General features: G+C 41.5%; 1 protein-coding gene across 3 annotated transcripts in view; it reads right to left on the reverse strand.

Moving 5' to 3' along the window:
- Positions 1-15,460, reverse strand: part of dgkd (diacylglycerol kinase delta) — a 66,078-nt gene extending 50,618 nt beyond the window's left edge. For all 3 annotated transcript variants that reach the window (XM_074650015.1, XM_074650007.1, XM_074649999.1), the window contains exons 1-11: positions 15,319-15,460; positions 15,097-15,229; positions 14,062-14,168; positions 13,839-13,964; positions 12,222-12,324; positions 3,802-3,964; positions 3,592-3,700; positions 3,322-3,461; positions 2,596-2,680; positions 1,071-1,165; positions 155-254 (exon numbers count right to left, since the gene is read on the reverse strand). In XM_074650015.1, coding sequence (XP_074506116.1) covers positions 155-254; positions 1,071-1,165; positions 2,596-2,680; positions 3,322-3,461; positions 3,592-3,700; positions 3,802-3,964; positions 12,222-12,324; positions 13,839-13,964; positions 14,062-14,168; positions 15,097-15,229; positions 15,319-15,372 — 1,215 coding nt within the window. In that variant the 5' untranslated portion in view covers positions 15,373-15,460. The remainder of the gene's footprint in view (positions 1-154; positions 255-1,070; positions 1,166-2,595; positions 2,681-3,321; positions 3,462-3,591; positions 3,701-3,801; positions 3,965-12,221; positions 12,325-13,838; positions 13,965-14,061; positions 14,169-15,096; positions 15,230-15,318) is intronic.
- Positions 15,461-17,653: the final 2,193 nt, after the last annotated feature.

A 17,653-nucleotide genomic window follows, 5' to 3' on the forward strand; every position in this document is an offset into this window, starting at 1 on the left:
CCACCCGGTACTAGCAAGGTGTACCTAATAAAGAGAATACCACCTGGTACTAGCAAGGTGTACCTAATAAAGAGGAGACCACCCGGTACTAGCAAGGTGTACCTAATAAAGTGGCCGGTGAGTGTATATATATATATATATAAAGTAAACATACCTTCTTGGCCATGACGTCGGACTCCTCTGAACTCTCTGTGTTCTTCTCGTAGGCTTTACCAACACGAGCCACAAAGTCCTTCACCGTCTCACAGAGAACCCTGAATACACAATATATATATATATATATATATATATATATATATATATATATTCACACTTTATATATTTATATACATTATTTATATACATTATATATATATATATATATATATATATATATATATATATATATATATTCACACTTTATATATTTATATACATTATATATATATATATATATATATACACACAGAATCCTGAATACACATCACAATATCTATATACATTATATATATTTTTACAAATTATATACACACACAGACAGACAGACAGACAGACAGACAGACAGACAAAGAGACAGACAAAGAGACAGACAGACAGACAGACAAAGAGACAGACAGACAGACAGACAGACAAAGAGACAGACAAAGAGACAGACAGAGAGAGAGAGACAAAGAGACAGACAAAGAGACAGACAGAGAGAGAGACAAAGAGACAGACAGACAGACAGACAGACAGAGAGACAGAGAGACAGACAGACAGAGAGAGAGACAGAGAGACAGACAGACAGACAAAGAGACAGACAGACAGACAGACAAAGAGACAGACAAAGAGACAGACAGACAGACAGACAGACACAGACAAAGAGACAGACAAAGAGACAGACAGACAGACAGACAGACAGAGAGAGAGACAAAGAGACAGACAGACAGACAGACAGACAGACAGACAGACAAAGAGACAGACAAAGAGACAGACAGACAGACAAAGAGACAGACAGACAGACAGACAGACAAAGAGACAGACAGACAGACAGACAGACAAAGAGACAGACAGACAGACAGACAGACAGACAGACAGACAGACAGACATACTTGGCGGAGGAAATGACGACAGAGTGCTGGTCTGAGGACAGGATCTTGGACAGGTGAGCAGCCACTGAGTCCTCATACGTCAAAATATGTTGAGCCTGGAACAGAGGACACAAACACTGAGGTGAGTACAGATGAGTACAGGTCAGCAAAGGTGAGTACAGGTCAGCACAGGTGAGTACAGGTCAGCACAGATGAGTACAGGTCAACACAGGTGAGTACAGATGAATACAGGTCAGCACAGATGAGTACAGGTCAGCACAGATGAGTACAGGTCAGCACAGGTGAGTACAGGTCAGTACAGGTGAGAACAGGTGAACATGGTCAGTACAGGTGAGTACAGGTCAGTACAGGTGAACATGGTCAGTACAGGTGAGCACAGGTGAGTACAGGTCAGTACAGGTCAGTACAGGTCAGCACAGGTGAGTACAGATGAGTACAGGTCAGTACAGGTCAGTACAGGTCAGCACAGGTGAGTACAGGTCAGTACAGGTCAGCACAGATGAGTACAGATGAATACAGGTGAGTACAGGTGAGTACAGGTCAGCACAGCTGAGTACAGGTCAGCACAGGTGAGTACAGGTCAGCACAGATGAGTACAGGTCAGCACAGGTGAGTACAGGTCAGCACAGATGAGTACAGGTCAACACAGGTGAGTACAGATGAATACAGGTCAGCACAGGTGAGTACAGGTCAGCACAGGTGAGTACAGTTGAGCAGAGGTGAGTACAGGTCAGCACAGGTCAGCACAGGTCAGTACAGGTCAGCACAGGTGAGTACAGGTCAGCACAGATGAGTACAGGTCAGCACAGGTGAGTACAGGTGAGTACAGGTCAGCACAGATGAGTACAGGTCAGCACAGGTGAGTACAGGTGAGAACAGGTGAACATGGTCAGTACAGGTCAGTACAGGTCAGTACAGGTGAACATGGTCAGTATAGGTAAGTACAGGTCAGCACAGGTGAGTACAGGTCAGTACAGGTGAACATGGTCAGTACAGGTGAGCACAGGTGAGTACAGGTTAGAACAGGTCAGTACAGGTAAGCACAGGTGAGTACAGGTAAGCACAGGTGAGTACAGGTCAGCACAGGTGAGTACAGGAGAGCAGAGGTGAGTACAGGTGAGTACGGTCAGTACAGGTGAGCACAGGTCAGTACAGGTGAACATGATCAGTACAGGTGAGCACAGGTCAGTACAGGTGAACATGGTCAGTACAGGTGAGCACAGGTCAGCACAGGTAAACATGGTCAGTACAGGTGAGCACAGGTCAGTACAGGTTAGTACAGGTGAGTACAGGTGAGTACAGGTGAGTACAGGTGAGTACAGGTCAGTACAGGTCAGTACAGGTTAGCACAGGTGAGTACAGGTGAGTACAGGTCAGTATAGGTTAGCACAGGTGAGTACAGGTCAGTACAGGTTAGCACAGGTGAGTACAGGTGAGTACAGGAGAACACGAGGTGCAGAAAATGAGGGTCGATACGACATGATGATATGGTGAAACAGCAGGAAGTGATGTCATTTCCTGTTACCTCAGAGTCATCGCTGCAGTCCTCGGTGACGGTGGAGTTAGAGTGTTGCCGTGGAAACTTGGTCTCATAGACCATGATGCTCCACCTGCAGCAGGAGGAGAGAGAGACAGTTAACTGTCTGTCATCAGTCACCTGTCTGTCAACAGTCACCTGTCTAGCATCAGTCACCTGTCTCACATCAGTCACCTGTCTGTCAACAGTCACCTGTCTCACATCAGTCACCTGTCTGTCAACAGTCACCTGTCTAGCATCAGTCACCTGTCTCACATCAGTCACCTGTCTCACATCAGTCACCTGTCTAGCATCAGTCACCTGTCTCACATCAGTCACCTGTCTAGCATCAGTCACCTGTCTAGCATCAGTCACCTGTCTGTCAACAGTCACCTGTCTCGCATCAGTCACCTGTCTCGCATCAGTCACCTATCTCGCATCAGTCACCTGTCTCGCATCAGTCACCTATCTCGCATCAGTCACCTGTCTCGCATCAGTCACCTGTCTCGCATCAGTCACCTGTCTGTCAACAGTCACCTGTCTCACATCAGTCACCTGTCTCACATCAGTCACCTGTCTGTCAACAGTCACCTGTCTAGCATCAGTCACCTGTCTGTCAACAGTCACCTGTCTCACATCAGTCACCTGTCTCACATCAGTCACCTGTCTAGCATCAGTCACCTGTCTAGCATCAGTCACCTGTCTCACATCAGTCACCTGTCTAGCATCAGTCACCTGTCTAGCATCTTGGTGCTGGCTCTCTCCAGTTTCTCCAGTATCTGAGGCAGCTGCGTGTCGTCGTCACAGGCTGAACCCCAACCCAGAACCCGGGCCAGATCGTTCCCGGTCCCCAGAGGAAGAACTCCCAGCTGACACTGCACCAATAACAGATGTAGATCAGGGGTTTGAACATCTTTAGGTTCATTCATAGGAAAGGAATGTTTGACCAGAGAACTTGTCTTCTCCCGTAGATCAACAACCTCTGAAGGATGAATTCAGACGGACCTGTTTGTGCAGCGTCAGCGCATCGATCTCAGACAGAACCCAGCCGACGCTGCCGTCTCCTCCACACACCAGGATCCTGAACGTATCAAACTTCTGGAACAAACGCAGACTGACAGACAGGTTTACTGTTTACACATGAACCTCTTTAAATAGAAGACACTCTGTGTGTCTATACTTCTGACTGTCTGTCTCTCTGGCTAACTGTCTCACCCCAGGTGCGGTCCCCCGTTCATCAGGTCGAACACCTGCGCCGGGTTCAGCAGCTGTTTGAAGCGTCTCAGGAACTTGACGCCCTGATTGTCTCCGCTCTTAGAGTTGACAAACACCAGCAGAGGACTGGTGCAGGACGGGGGACAGGACGCCTTCCAGAAACCTGAAGTCAACACAGACCAACAGTCAGTCAACAGTCTCCTACGAGAGTGGCGAGTGTCCGCACGGCCAAAGTGACGTCACACCATCAGACATGGCCCTTCAAAGGGGTTCTGTCTGCGCAGCAGGTTTTCACCTGTCCACGGACATGACACGTACAAGACACGGACACGACACGGACACGGACACGGACACGACACGGACACGACACGGACACGACGGGCGAAGACTACAGAGATCTCTGAGAATAAAGGTCTGTCGTCACGATTCAACGTCAGCTGGTGTCCATGCGACCGTGCTAATACAAGTCTAGTACGAGTCTAGTACGAGTCAGTGGTACGAGTCAGTGGTACGAGTCAGTGGTACGAGTCAGTGGTACGAGTCAGTGGTACGAGTCAGTAGTATGAGTCAGTGGTACAAGTCAGTGGTACGAATCAGTAGTATGAGTCAGTGGTACGAGTCAGTGGTACGAGTCAGTGGTACGAGTCAGTGGTACGAGTCAGTGGTACGAGTCAGTAGTATGAGTCAGTGGTACGAGTCAGTGGTACGAATCAGTAGTATGAGTCAGTGGTACGAGTCAGTGGTACGAGTCAGTGGTATAAGTCAGTAGTAGAAGTCAGTAGTATGTAGTAGAAGTCAGTAGTATAAGTCAGTAGTAGAAGTCAGTAGTCAGTAGTAGAAGTCAGTAGTATGTAGTAGAAGTCAGTAGTAGAAGTCAGTAGTCAGTAGTAGAAGTCAGTAGTCAGTAGTAGAAGTCAGTAGTCAGTAGTAGAAGTCAGTAGTAGAAGTCAGTAGTCAGTAGTAGAAGTCAGTAGTCAGTAGTAGAAGACAGTAGTCAGTAGTATAAGTCAGTAGTATAAGTCAGTAGTATGTAGTAGAAGTCAGTAGTAGAAGTCAGTAGTCAGTAGTAGAAGTCAGTAGTCAGTAGTAGAAGTCAGTAGTCAGTAGTATAAGTCAGTAGTAGAAGTCAGTAGTCAGTAGTAGAAGTCAGTAGTAGAAGTCAGTAGTAGAAGTCAGTAGTATGTAGTAGAAGTCAGTTGTAGAAGTCAGTAGTCAGTAGTAGAAGTCAGTAGTCAGTAGTAGAAGTCAGTAGTAGAAGTCAGTAGTCAGTAGTAGAAGTCAGTAGTATGTAGTAGAAGTCAGTAGTATAAGTCAGTAGTCAGTAGTAGAAGTCAGTAGTAGAAGTCAGTAGTCAGTAGTAGAAGTCAGTAGTCAGTAGTAGAAGACAGTAGTCAGTAGTAGAAGTCAGTAGTAGAAGTCAGTAGTATGTAGTAGAAGTCAGTAGTAGAAGTCAGTAGTCAGTAGTAGAAGTCAGTAGTAGAAGTCAGTTGTAGAAGTCAGTAGTATAAGTCAGTAGTAGAAGTCAGTAGTCAATAGTAGAAGTCAGTAGTAGAAGTCAGTAGTAGAAGTCAGTAGTCAATAGTAGAAGTCAGTAGTAGAAGTCAGTAGTCAATAGTAGAAGTCAGTAGTAGAAGTCAGTAGTAGAAGTCAGTAGTCAATAGTAGAAGTCAGTAGTAGAAGTCAGTAGTAGAAGACAGTAGTCAGTAGTAGAAGTCAGTAGTAGAAGTCAGTAGTATGTAGTAGAAGTCAGTAGTAGAAGTCAGTAGTCAGTAGTAGAAGTCAGTAGTAGAAGTCAGTAGTATGTAGTAGAAGTCAGTAGTAGAAGTCAGTAGTCAGTAGTAGAAGACAGTAGTCAGTAGTATAAGTCAGTAGTATAAGTCAGTAGTATGTAGTATAAGTCAGTAGTATAAGTCAGTAGTATAAGTCAGTAGTCAGTAGTAGAAGTCAGTAGTCAGAAGTAGAAGTCAGTAGTAGAAGTCAGTTGTAGAAGTCAGTAGTATAAGTCAGTAGTAGAAGTCAGTAGTCAATAGTAGAAGTCAGTAGTAGAAGTCAGTAGTAGAAGTCAGTAGTCAATAGTAGAAGTCAGTAGTAGAAGTCAGTAGTCAATAGTAGAAGTCAGTAGTAGAAGTCAGTAGTAGAAGTCAGTAGTCAGTAGTAGAAGTCAGTAGTCAGTAGTAGAAGTCAGTAGTAGAAGTCAGTAATAGAAGTCAGTAGGAATAGTCAGTAGTAGAAGTCAGTAGTCAGTAGTATAAGTCAGTAGTCAATAGTAGAAGTCAGTAGGAGAAGTCAGTAATAATAATAATAATAATAATAATAATCTAACAGCATCAGTCACCTGTCTCGCATCAGTCACCTGTCTCACATCAGTCTCCTGTCTCACATCAGTCACCTGTCTCACATCAGTCACCTGTCTCACATCAGTCTCCTGTCTCACATCAGTCACCTATCTCGCATCAGTCACCTGTCTCACATCAGTCTCCTGTCTCACATCAGTCACCTGTCTCGCATCAGTCACCTGTCTCACATCAGTCACCTGTCTCACATCAGTCACCTGTCTCACATCAGTCTCCTGTCTCACATCAGTCTCCTGTCTCACATCAGTCACCTATCTCGCATCAGTCACCTGTCTCACATCAGTCACCTGTCTCGCATCAGTCACCTGTCTCACATCAGTCACCTGTCTCGCATCAGTCACCTGTCTCACATCAGTCACCTGTCTCACATCAGTCACCTGTCTCGCATCAGTCACCTGTCTGTCAAGTAGTAGGAGAAGTCAGTAGGAGAAGTCAGTAGGAGAAGTCAGTAGTCAAAAGTAGAAGTCAGTAGTATAAGTCAGTAGTCAATAGTAGAAGTCAGTAGGAGAAGTCAGTAGTAGAAGTCAGTAGGAGAAGTCAGTAGTAGAAGTCAGTAGTAGAAGTCAGTAGGAGAAGTCAGTAGTAGAAGTCAGTAGTAGAAGTCAGTAGTAGAAGTCAGTAGGAGAAGTCAGTAGTCAATAGTAGAAGTCAGTAGAAGTCAGTAGTAGAAGTCAGTAGTATAAGTCAGTAGTCAAAAGTAGAAGTCAGTAGGAGAAGTCAGTAGTATAAGTCAGTAGTATAAGTCAGTAGGAGAAGTCAGTAGTAGAAGTCAGTAGTATAAGTCAGTAGTCAATAGTAGAAGTCAGTAGGAGAAGTCAGTAGTAGAAGTCAGTAGGAGAAGTCAGTAGTAGAAGTCAGTAGTCAATAGTAGAAGTCAATAGTAGAAGTCAGTAGTAGAAGTCAGTAGTAGAAGTCAGTAGTCAGTAGTAGAAGTCAGTAGGAGAAGTCAGTAGTAGAAGTCAGTAGGAGAAGTCAGTAGGAGAAGTCAGTAGGAGAAGTCAGTAGTAGAAGTCAGTAGTCAATAGTAGAAGTCAATAGTAGAAGTCAGTAGTAGAAGTCAGTAGTAGAAGTCAGTAGTAGAAGTCAGTAGTAGAAGTCAGTAGTCAATAGTAGAAGTCAGTAGGAGAAGTCAGTAGTAGAAGTCAGTAGGAGAAGTCAGTAGTCAAAAGTAGAAGTCAGTAGTAGAAGTCAGTAGTAGAAGTCAGTAGTAGAAGTCAGTAGTCAATAGTAGAAGTCAGTAGGAGAAGTCAGTAGTATAAGTCAGTAGTATAAGTCAGTAGGAGAAGTCAGTAGTAGAAGTCAGTAGTATAAGTCAGTAGTCAATAGTAGAAGTCAGTAGGAGAAGTCAGTAGTAGAAGTCAGTAGGAGAAGTCAGTAGTAGAAGTCAGTAGTCAATAGTAGAAGTCAATAGTAGAAGTCAGTAGTAGAAGTCAGTAGTAGAAGTCAGTAGTCAGTAGTAGAAGTCAGTAGGAGAAGTCAGTAGTAGAAGTCAGTAGGAGAAGTCAGTAGTCAAAAGTAGAAGTCAGTAGTATAAGTCAGTAGTCAATAGTAGAAGTCAGTAGGAGAAGTCAGTAGTAGAAGTCAGTAGGAGAAGTCAGTAGTAGAAGTCAGTAGTAGAAGTCAGTAGGAGAAGTCAGTAGTAGAAGTCAGTAGTAGAAGTCAGTAGTAGAAGTCAGTAGGAGAAGTCAGTAGTCAATAGTAGAAGTCAGTAGAAGTCAGTAGTAGAAGTCAGTAGTATAAGTCAGTAGTCAAAAGTAGAAGTCAGTAGGAGAAGTCAGTAGTAGAAGTCAGTAGTATAAGTCAGTAGGAGAAGTCAGTAGTAGAAGTCAGTAGTATAAGTCAGTAGTCAATAGTAGAAGTCAGTAGGAGAAGTCAGTAGTAGAAGTCAGTAGGAGAAGTCAGTAGTAGAAGTCAGTAGTCAATAGTAGAAGTCAATAGTAGAAGTCAGTAGTAGAAGTCAGTAGTAGAAGTCAGTAGTCAATAGTAGAAGTCAGTAGGAGAAGTCAGTAGTAGAAGTCAGTAGGAGAAGTCAGTAGTCAAAAGTAGAAGTCAGTAGTATAAGTCAGTAGTCAATAGTAGAAGTCAGTAGGAGAAGTCAGTAGTAGAAGTCAGTAGGAGAAGTCAGTAGTAGAAGTCAGTAGTAGAAGTCAGTAGGAGAAGTCAGTAGTAGAAGTCAGTAGTAGAAGTCAGTAGTAGAAGTCAGTAGGAGAAGTCAGTAGTCAATAGTAGAAGTCAGTAGAAGTCAGTAGTAGAAGTCAGTAGTATAAGTCAGTAGTCAAAAGTAGAAGTCAGTAGGAGAAGTCAGTAGTATAAGTCAGTAGTATAAGTCAGTAGGAGAAGTCAGTAGTAGAAGTCAGTAGTATAAGTCAGTAGTCAATAGTAGAAGTCAGTAGGAGAAGTCAGTAGTAGAAGTCAGTAGGAGAAGTCAGTAGTAGAAGTCAGTAGTCAATAGTAGAAGTCAATAGTAGAAGTCAGTAGTAGAAGTCAGTAGTAGAAGTCAGTAGTCAGTAGTAGAAGTCAGTAGGAGAAGTCAGTAGTAGAAGTCAGTAGGAGAAGTCAGTAGGAGAAGTCAGTAGGAGAAGTCAGTAGTAGAAGTCAGTAGTCAATAGTAGAAGTCAATAGTAGAAGTCAGTAGTAGAAGTCAGTAGTAGAAGTCAGTAGTCAGTAGTAGAAGTCAGTAGTAGAAGTCAGTAGTAGAAGTCAGTAGTAGAAGTCAGTAGTAGAAGTCAATAGTAGAAGTCAGTAGGAGAAGTCAGTAGTAGAAGTCAGTAGTAGAAGTCAGTAGTAGAAGTCAATAGTAGAAGTCAGTAGGAGAAGTCAGTAGTAGAAGTCAGTAGGAGAAGTCAGTAGTAGAAGTCAGTAGGAGAAGTCAGTGGTCAGTAGTAGAAGTCAGTAGACAGTAGTAGAAGTCAATAGTAGAAGTCAATAGTAGAAGTCAGTAGTAGAAGTCAGTAGTAGAAGTCAGTAGTAGAAGTCAATAGTAGAAGTCAGTAGGAGAAGTCAGTAGTAGAAGTCAGTAGGAGAAGTCAGTAGTAGAAGTCAGTAGTAGAAGTCAGTGGTCAGTAGTAGAAGTCAGTAGACAGTAGTAGAAGTCAGTAGGAGAAGTCAGTAGTAGAAGTCAGTAGGAGAAGTCAGTAGTAGAAGTCAGTAGTAGAAGTCAGTAGTAGAAGTCAGTAGGAGAAGTCAGTAGTAGAAGTCAGTAGGAGAAGTCAGTAGTAGAAGTCAATAGTAGAAGTCAGTAGGAGAAGTCAGTAGTAGAAGTCAGTAGGAGAAGTCAGTAGTAGAAGTCAGTAGGAGAAGTCAGTAGTAGAAGTCAGTAGGAGAAGTCAGTAGTAGAAGTCAGTAGGAGAAGTCAGTAGTAGAAGTCAGTAGTAGAAGTCAGTAGGAGAAGTCAGTAGTAGAAGTCAGTAGGAGAAGTCAGTAGTAGAAGTCAGTAGTAGAAGTCAGTAGGAGAAGTCAGTAGTAGAAGTCAGTAGGAGAAGTCAGTAGTAGAAGTCAATAGTAGAAGTCAGTAGGAGAAGTCAGTAGTAGAAGTCAATAGTAGAAGTCAGTAGGAGAAGTCAGTAGTAGAAGTCAGTAGGAGAAGTCAGTAGTAGAAGTCAGTAGGAGAAGTCAGTAGTAGAAGTCAGTAGGAGAAGTCAGTAGTAGAAGTCAGTAGGAGAAGTCAGTAGTAGAAGTCAGTAGTAGAAGTCAGTAGGAGAAGTCAGTAGTAGAAGTCAGTAGTAGAAGTCAGTAGGAGAAGTCAGTAGTAGAAGTCAGTAGGAGAAGTCAGTAGTAGAAGTCAGTAGGAGAAGTCAGTAGTAGAAGTCAGTAGTAGAAGTCAGTAGGAGAAGTCAGTAGTAGAAGTCAGTAGGAGAAGTCAGTAGTAGAAGTCAGTAGTAGAAGTCAGTAGTAGAAGTCAGTAGGAGAAGTCAGTAGTAGAAGTCAGTAGGAGAAGTCAGTAGTAGAAGTCAGTAGTAGAAGTCAGTAGGAGAAGTCAGTAGTAGAAGTCAGTAGGAGAAGTCAGTAGGAGAAGTCAGTAGTAGAAGTCAATAGTAGAAGTCAGTAGGAGAAGTCAGTAGGAGAAGTCAGTAGTAGAAGTCAGTAGGAGAAGTCAGTAGTAGAAGTCAGTAGGAGAAGTCAGTAGTAGAAGTCAGTAGGAGAAGTCAGTAGTAGAAGTCAATAGTAGAAGTCAGTAGGAGAAGTCAGTAGTAGAAGTCAGTAGGAGAAGTCAGTAGTAGAAGTCAGTAGTAGAAGTCAGTAGGAGAAGTCAGTAGTAGAAGTCAGTAGGAGAAGTCAGTAGTAGAAGTCAGTAGTCAATAGTAGAAGTCAATAGTAGAAGTCAGTAGTAGAAGTCAGTAGTAGAAGTCAGTAGTCAGTAGTAGAAGTCAGTAGTAGAAGTCAGTAGTAGAAGTCAGTAGTAGAAGTCAGTAGTAGAAGTCAGTAGTAGAAGTCAATAGTAGAAGTCAGTAGGAGAAGTCAGTAGTAGAAGTCAGTAGTAGAAGTCAGTAGTAGAAGTCAATAGTAGAAGTCAGTAGGAGAAGTCAGTAGTAGAAGTCAGTAGGAGAAGTCAGTAGTAGAAGTCAGTAGGAGAAGTCAGTGGTCAGTAGTAGAAGTCAGTAGACAGTAGTAGAAGTCAATAGTAGAAGTCAATAGTAGAAGTCAGTAGTAGAAGTCAGTAGTAGAAGTCAGTAGTAGAAGTCAATAGTAGAAGTCAGTAGGAGAAGTCAGTAGTAGAAGTCAGTAGGAGAAGTCAGTAGTAGAAGTCAGTAGTAGAAGTCAGTGGTCAGTAGTAGAAGTCAGTAGACAGTAGTAGAAGTCAGTAGGAGAAGTCAGTAGTAGAAGTCAGTAGGAGAAGTCAGTAGTAGAAGTCAATAGTAGAAGTCAGTAGGAGAAGTCAGTAGTAGAAGTCAGTAGGAGAAGTCAGTAGTAGAAGTCAATAGTAGAAGTCAGTAGGAGAAGTCAGTAGTAGAAGTCAGTAGGAGAAGTCAGTAGTAGAAGTCAGTAGTAGAAGTCAGTAGTAGAAGTCAGTAGGAGAAGTCAGTAGTAGAAGTCAGTAGGAGAAGTCAGTAGTAGAAGTCAGTAGTAGAAGTCAGTAGGAGAAGTCAGTAGTAGAAGTCAGTAGGAGAAGTCAGTAGTAGAAGTCAATAGTAGAAGTCAGTAGGAGAAGTCAGTAGTAGAAGTCAGTAGGAGAAGTCAGTAGTAGAAGTCAATAGTAGAAGTCAGTAGGAGAAGTCAGTAGTAGAAGTCAATAGTAGAAGTCAGTAGGAGAAGTCAGTAGTAGAAGTCAGTAGGAGAAGTCAGTAGTAGAAGTCAGTAGGAGAAGTCAGTAGTAGAAGTCAGTAGGAGAAGTCAGTAGTAGAAGTCAGTAGGAGAAGTCAGTAGTAGAAGTCAGTAGTAGAAGTCAGTAGGAGAAGTCAGTAGTAGAAGTCAATAGTAGAAGTCAGTAGGAGAAGTCAGTAGGAGAAGTCAGTAGTAGAAGTCAGCAGGAGAAGTCAGTAGTAGAAGTCAGTAGGAGAAGTCAGTAGTAGAAGTCAGTAGTAGAAGTCAGTAGTAGAAGTCAGTAGGAGAAGTCAGTAGTAGAAGTCAGTAGGAGAAGTCAGTAGTAGAAGTCAGTAGTAGAAGTCAGTAGTAGAAGTCAGTAGGAGAAGTCAGTAGTAGAAGTCAGTAGGAGAAGTCAGTAGTAGAAGTCAGTAGTAGAAGTCAGTAGGAGAAGTCAGTAGTAGAAGTCAGTAGGAGAAGTCAGTAGGAGAAGTCAGTAGTAGAAGTCAATAGTAGAAGTCAGTAGGAGAAGTCAGTAGGAGAAGTCAGTAGTAGAAGTCAGTAGGAGAAGTCAGTAGTAGAAGTCAGTAGGAGAAGTCAGTAGTAGAAGTCAGTAGGAGAAGTCAGTAGTAGAAGTCAATAGTAGAAGTCAGTAGGAGAAGTCAGTAGTAGAAGTCAGTAGGAGAAGTCAGTAGTAGAAGTCAGTAGTAGAAGTCAGTAGGAGAAGTCAGTAGTAGAAGTCAGTAGGAGAAGTCAGTAGTAGAAGTCAGTAGGAGAAGTATAACCGATGCGTGATGGTTGAGCAGATGTATTGATGAGTCTCACCGTCAGAGTCGATGCTGTTGAGTGCAGTCGGAGGGATGACGGACACTTTACATTGACCCAAAGGACACTTAGAAGACAGCTGGTCCTTACAGCCGGCGTGCACCTGGAGGACAGAGGGACACACCTCACCACGCCTGTCTGTAGTTCACTTTAAAAGGTACACACAAACTCTAAAACACATCACCTGAACTACACCTGAACGACAACTGAGCTACACCTAAACTACACCTGAACTACACCTAAACTACACCTGAACTACACCTAAACTAAACCTGGACTATACCTGAACTACACCTGAAGGACACCTGAGCTACACCTAAACTATACATAAACTACACCTGAACTACACCTAAACTACACCTGAGCTACACATGAACTACAACTAAACTACACTTGAACTACACATAAACTAAACCTGGACTATACCTGAACTACACCTGAAGGACACCTGAGCTACACCTAAACTATACATAAACTACACCTGAACTACACCTGAGCTACACATGAACTACAACTAAACTACACCTGAACTACACATAAACTACACCTGAACTACTCCTAAACTACACCTGAACTACACCTGAACTACACATAAACTACACTTAAACTACACCTGGACGACATCTGAACTAAAGCTGGAATACACCTGAACTACACCTAAACTACACCTGGAATACACCTGGAATACACCTGAACTACACATAAACTACACCTGAACTACACCTAAACTACACCTGAACTACACCTGAGCTACACCTAAACCACAACTGAACTACACCTAAACTACACCTGAACTACACCTGAGCTACACCTAAACCACAACTGAACTACACCTGAACTACACCTGGAATACACCTGGACGACATCTGAACTAAAGCTGGAATACACCTGAACTACACCTAAACTACACCTGGAATACACCTGGACGACATCTGAACTAAAGCTGGAATACACCTGAACTACACCTAAACTACACCTGGAATACACCTGGACGACATCTGAACTAAAGCTGGAATACACCTGAACTACACCTAAACTACACCTGGAATACACCTGAACTACACCTAAACTATACCTGAACTAAACCTGGACGACATCTGAACTACAGCTGGAATACACCTGAACTACATATGAACTACACCTGGACTACACCTAAACCCGTCTCTCCCGGTCTCTCCCATTCTCTCCCGGTGTCTCCCGGTCTCTCCCAGTCTCTCCCAGTCTCTCCCAGTCTCTCCCGGTGTCTCCCATTCTCTCCCGGTCTCTCCCAGTCTCTCCCGGTCTGTCCCGGTCTCTCCCAGTCTCTCCCGGTCTGTCCCGGTCTCTCCCAGTCTTTCCCAGTCTCTCCCGGTCTGTCCCGGTCTCTCCCAGTCTTTCCCAGTCTCTCCCGGTCTGTCCCAGTCTCTCCCAGTCTCTCCCGGTCTCTCCCGGTCTGTCCCGGTCTCTCCCAGTCTTTCCCAGTCTCTCCCGGTGTGTCCCGGTCTCTCCCAGTCTCTCCCGGTGTCTCCCGGTCTCTCCCAGTCTCTCCCATTCTCTCCTGGTCTCTCCCGGTGTCTCCCGGTCTCTCCCAGTCTCTCCCGGTCTCTCCCGGTCTCTCACGGTCTGTCCCAGTCTCACCATGGCTTTACACCAGAGACATCTCCAGTCCTGCAGACGGAGGACGCTGCCACATGTTTTATCACAGACGTTACACTTAGCAGAGACCGGCAGGTTCCCCTCCAACCACTGATGAGGCATCGACACCTGAGGACAGAGGTCAGAGGTCAGAGGTCAGAGGTCAGCTGGAGACGAGGCATTCACTGTCACAGTTAGAGTCCAGGAATATACACGTGTGTCTCACCCCGTCCTCGTCCTCGATGATGTCCTTCCCAATAGAGGCCAGCGTCGTCCATTTACAATTGTTGGTGGCTCGGACCGCACAACGCTTATGAGCCTTAAACTTACACACTGACACACACACACACACACACACACACACACACACAGAGACAGACACACACACACACACACACACACACAGACACACACACACACACACACACACACACAGACACACACACACACAGAGTTACTACACACCCTGTTTAAAGGGGTCTAATCTGGATATAAACTTTATTACGGGGCTGAAATTAGACTGACTGACCAGAGGACCAGAGTACTATCTGTGTACTGTGTGTACTATCTGTGTACTGTGTGTACTATCTGTGTACTGTGTGTACTATCTGTGTACTGTGTGTACTATGTGTACTATCTGTGTACTATGTGTACTGTGTGTACTATCTGTGTACTGTGTGTACTGTGTGTACTGTGTGTACTATCTGTGTACTGTGTGTACTATCTGTGTACTGTGTGTACTATCTGTGTACTGTGTGTACTATGTGTACTATCTGTGTACTATGTGTACTGTGTGTACTATCTGTGTACTGTGTGTACTGTGTGTACTGTGTGTACTATCTGTGTACTGTGTGTACTATCTGTGTACTGTGTGTACTATCTGTGTACTGTGTGTACTATGTGTACTATCTGTGTACTATGTGTACTGTGTGTACTGGGTGTACTGTGTGTACTATCTGTACTGTGTGTACTGTGTGTACTATCTGTGTACTGTGTGTACTATCTGTGTACTGTGTGTACTATCTGTGTACTGTGTGTACTGGGTGTACTGTGTGTACTATCTGTGTACTATCTGTGTACTGTGTGTACTGTGTGTACTGTGTGTACTATCTGTGTACTGTGTGTACTATCTGTGTACTGTGTGTACTATCTGTGTACTGTGTGTACTGGGTGTACTGTGTGTACTGTGTGTACTATCTGTGTACTGTGTGTACTGTGTGTACTATCTGTGTACTGTGTGTACTGTCTGTACTGTGTGTACCTTCACAGGACAGGCCGTGGGAGGTGACCCCTGACAGCGCCTCCCTGCAGACGTTGCAGTAGGTCGGTCTGGCGTGGGAGCAGGCGTACCAGTTGTGCGTCCCACTGAAGTGGTCCATGCTGTACTGGGTGGACTGGGAGAGACAGAGGCACAGTCAGCAGCTGGTACTGGTACTGGTACTGGTACTGGTGGTCCCACTGGTAACAAGAGACAGAGACCCACCTCATAGTTCTGTCTGTTCTGGACGCTGCGCAGCGCCGCCATCCACTCCTCCATCTCCTTCCTGTTGTCTGCACACAGGATGAGACGTCTGCACGGCGTGATCACCTATAGTACACAGAGTACACGTTAAATACACACAGTACACGTTAAATACACACAGTACACGTTAAATACACACAGGATGAGACGTCTGCACGGCGTGATCACCTATAGTACACAGAGTACACGTTAAATACACAGTACACGTTAAATACACACAGTATACGTTAAATACACACAGGATGAGACGTCTGCACGGCGTGAGTGTGTGTGTGTGTGAGTGTGAATGAGTGTGAGTGTGTGTGTGTGAGAGTGTGTGAGTGTATGTGTGTGAGCGTGTGTGTGTGTGTGTGTGAGTGTATGTATGTGTGTGTGAGTGTGAATGAGTGTGTGTGTGTGTGTGTGTGTGTTTGTGTGTGTGTGTGTGTGTGCGTGTGAGTGTGTGAGTGTATGTGTGTGAGTGTGAATGAGTGTGTGTGTGTGTGTGTGTGTGTGTGTGCGTGTTTCCAGAGAAGCAGACTTCCACTTCCTGTTCAGCTGCTCCACAATAAAACGTCACACTGACAGAAACAGACAGAGATCTCTTCTATCTATATATATATCTATATCCATATATATCTATAGATATACAGATATAGATACATAGATATAGAAGGTCTACATATATAAATATAGATAAAGATATATAGATCTAGATATAAAGATATCTAGATCTATATATAGAGATATATAGATCTAGATATAAAGCTATATAGATGTAGATATAAAGATATATAAATATAGATATAAAGATATAGATATATAGATATAGATATAAAGATATATAGATCTAGATACAAAGATATATAGATGTAGATACAAAGATATAGATATAAAGATATATAGATGTAGATATAAAGATATATAGATATAGATATAAATCTATATAGATATAAAGCTATATAGATGTAGATATAAAGATATATAGATGTAGATATAAAGATATAAAGATATAGATATAAAGATATATAGATGTAGATATAAAGATATATAGATATAGATATAAAGATATATAGATGTAGATATAAAGATATATAGATGTAGATATAAAGATATATAGATGTAGATATAAAGATATATAGATGTAGATATAAAGATATATAGATGTAGATATAAAGATATATAGATATAGATATAAAGATATATAGATGTAGATATAAAGATATGTAGATGTAGATATAAAGATATATAGATGTAGATATAAAGATATATAGATGTAGATATAAAGATATGTAGATGTAGATATAAAGATATATAGATATAGATTTAAAGATATATAGATATAAAGATATATAGATATAAAGATATATAGATGTAGATATAAAGATATAGATATAAAGATATATAGATGTAGATATAAAGATATATAGATATAGATTTAAAGATATATAGATATAGATATAAAGATATATAGATATAGATATAAAGATGTATATATAAAGATATATAGATATAGATATAAAGATATATAGATGTAGATATAAAGATATATAGATGTAGATCTAAAGATATATAGATGTAGATATAAAGATATATAGATGTAGATATAAAGATATATAGATCTAGATATAAAGATATATGGATATAAAGATATATAGATATATAGATGTAGATATAAAGATATATAGATGTAGATATAAAGATATATAGATGTAGATATAAAGATATATAGATATAGATATAAAGATATATAGATGTAGATATAAAGATATGTAGATGTAGATATAAAGATGTAGATATAAAGATATATAGATGTAGATATAAAGATATGTAGATGTAGATATAAAGATATATAGATATAGATTTAAAGATATATAGATATAAAGATATATAGATATAAAGATATAGATATAAAGATATATAGATGTAGATATAAAGATATGTAGATGTAGATATAAAGATATATAGATGTAGATATAAAGATATAGATATAAAGATATATAGATGTAGATATAAAGATATATAGATATAGATTTAAAGATATATAGATATAAAGATATAGATATAAAGATATATAGATGTAGATATAAAGATATATAGATATAGATATAAAGATATATAGATGTAGATATAAAGATATATAGATGTAGATATAAAGATATATAGATGTAGATATAAAGATATATAGATGTAGATATAAAGATATATAGATGTAGATATAAAGATATATAGATGTAGATATAAAGATATATAGATGTAGATATAAAGATATATAGATGTAGATATAAAGATATATAGATGTAGATATAAAGATATA

This window comes from Sebastes fasciatus, chromosome 1 (genome assembly GCF_043250625.1).
Source record: "Sebastes fasciatus isolate fSebFas1 chromosome 1, fSebFas1.pri, whole genome shotgun sequence".
Classification (NCBI taxonomy): Eukaryota; Metazoa; Chordata; class Actinopteri; order Perciformes; family Sebastidae; genus Sebastes; species Sebastes fasciatus.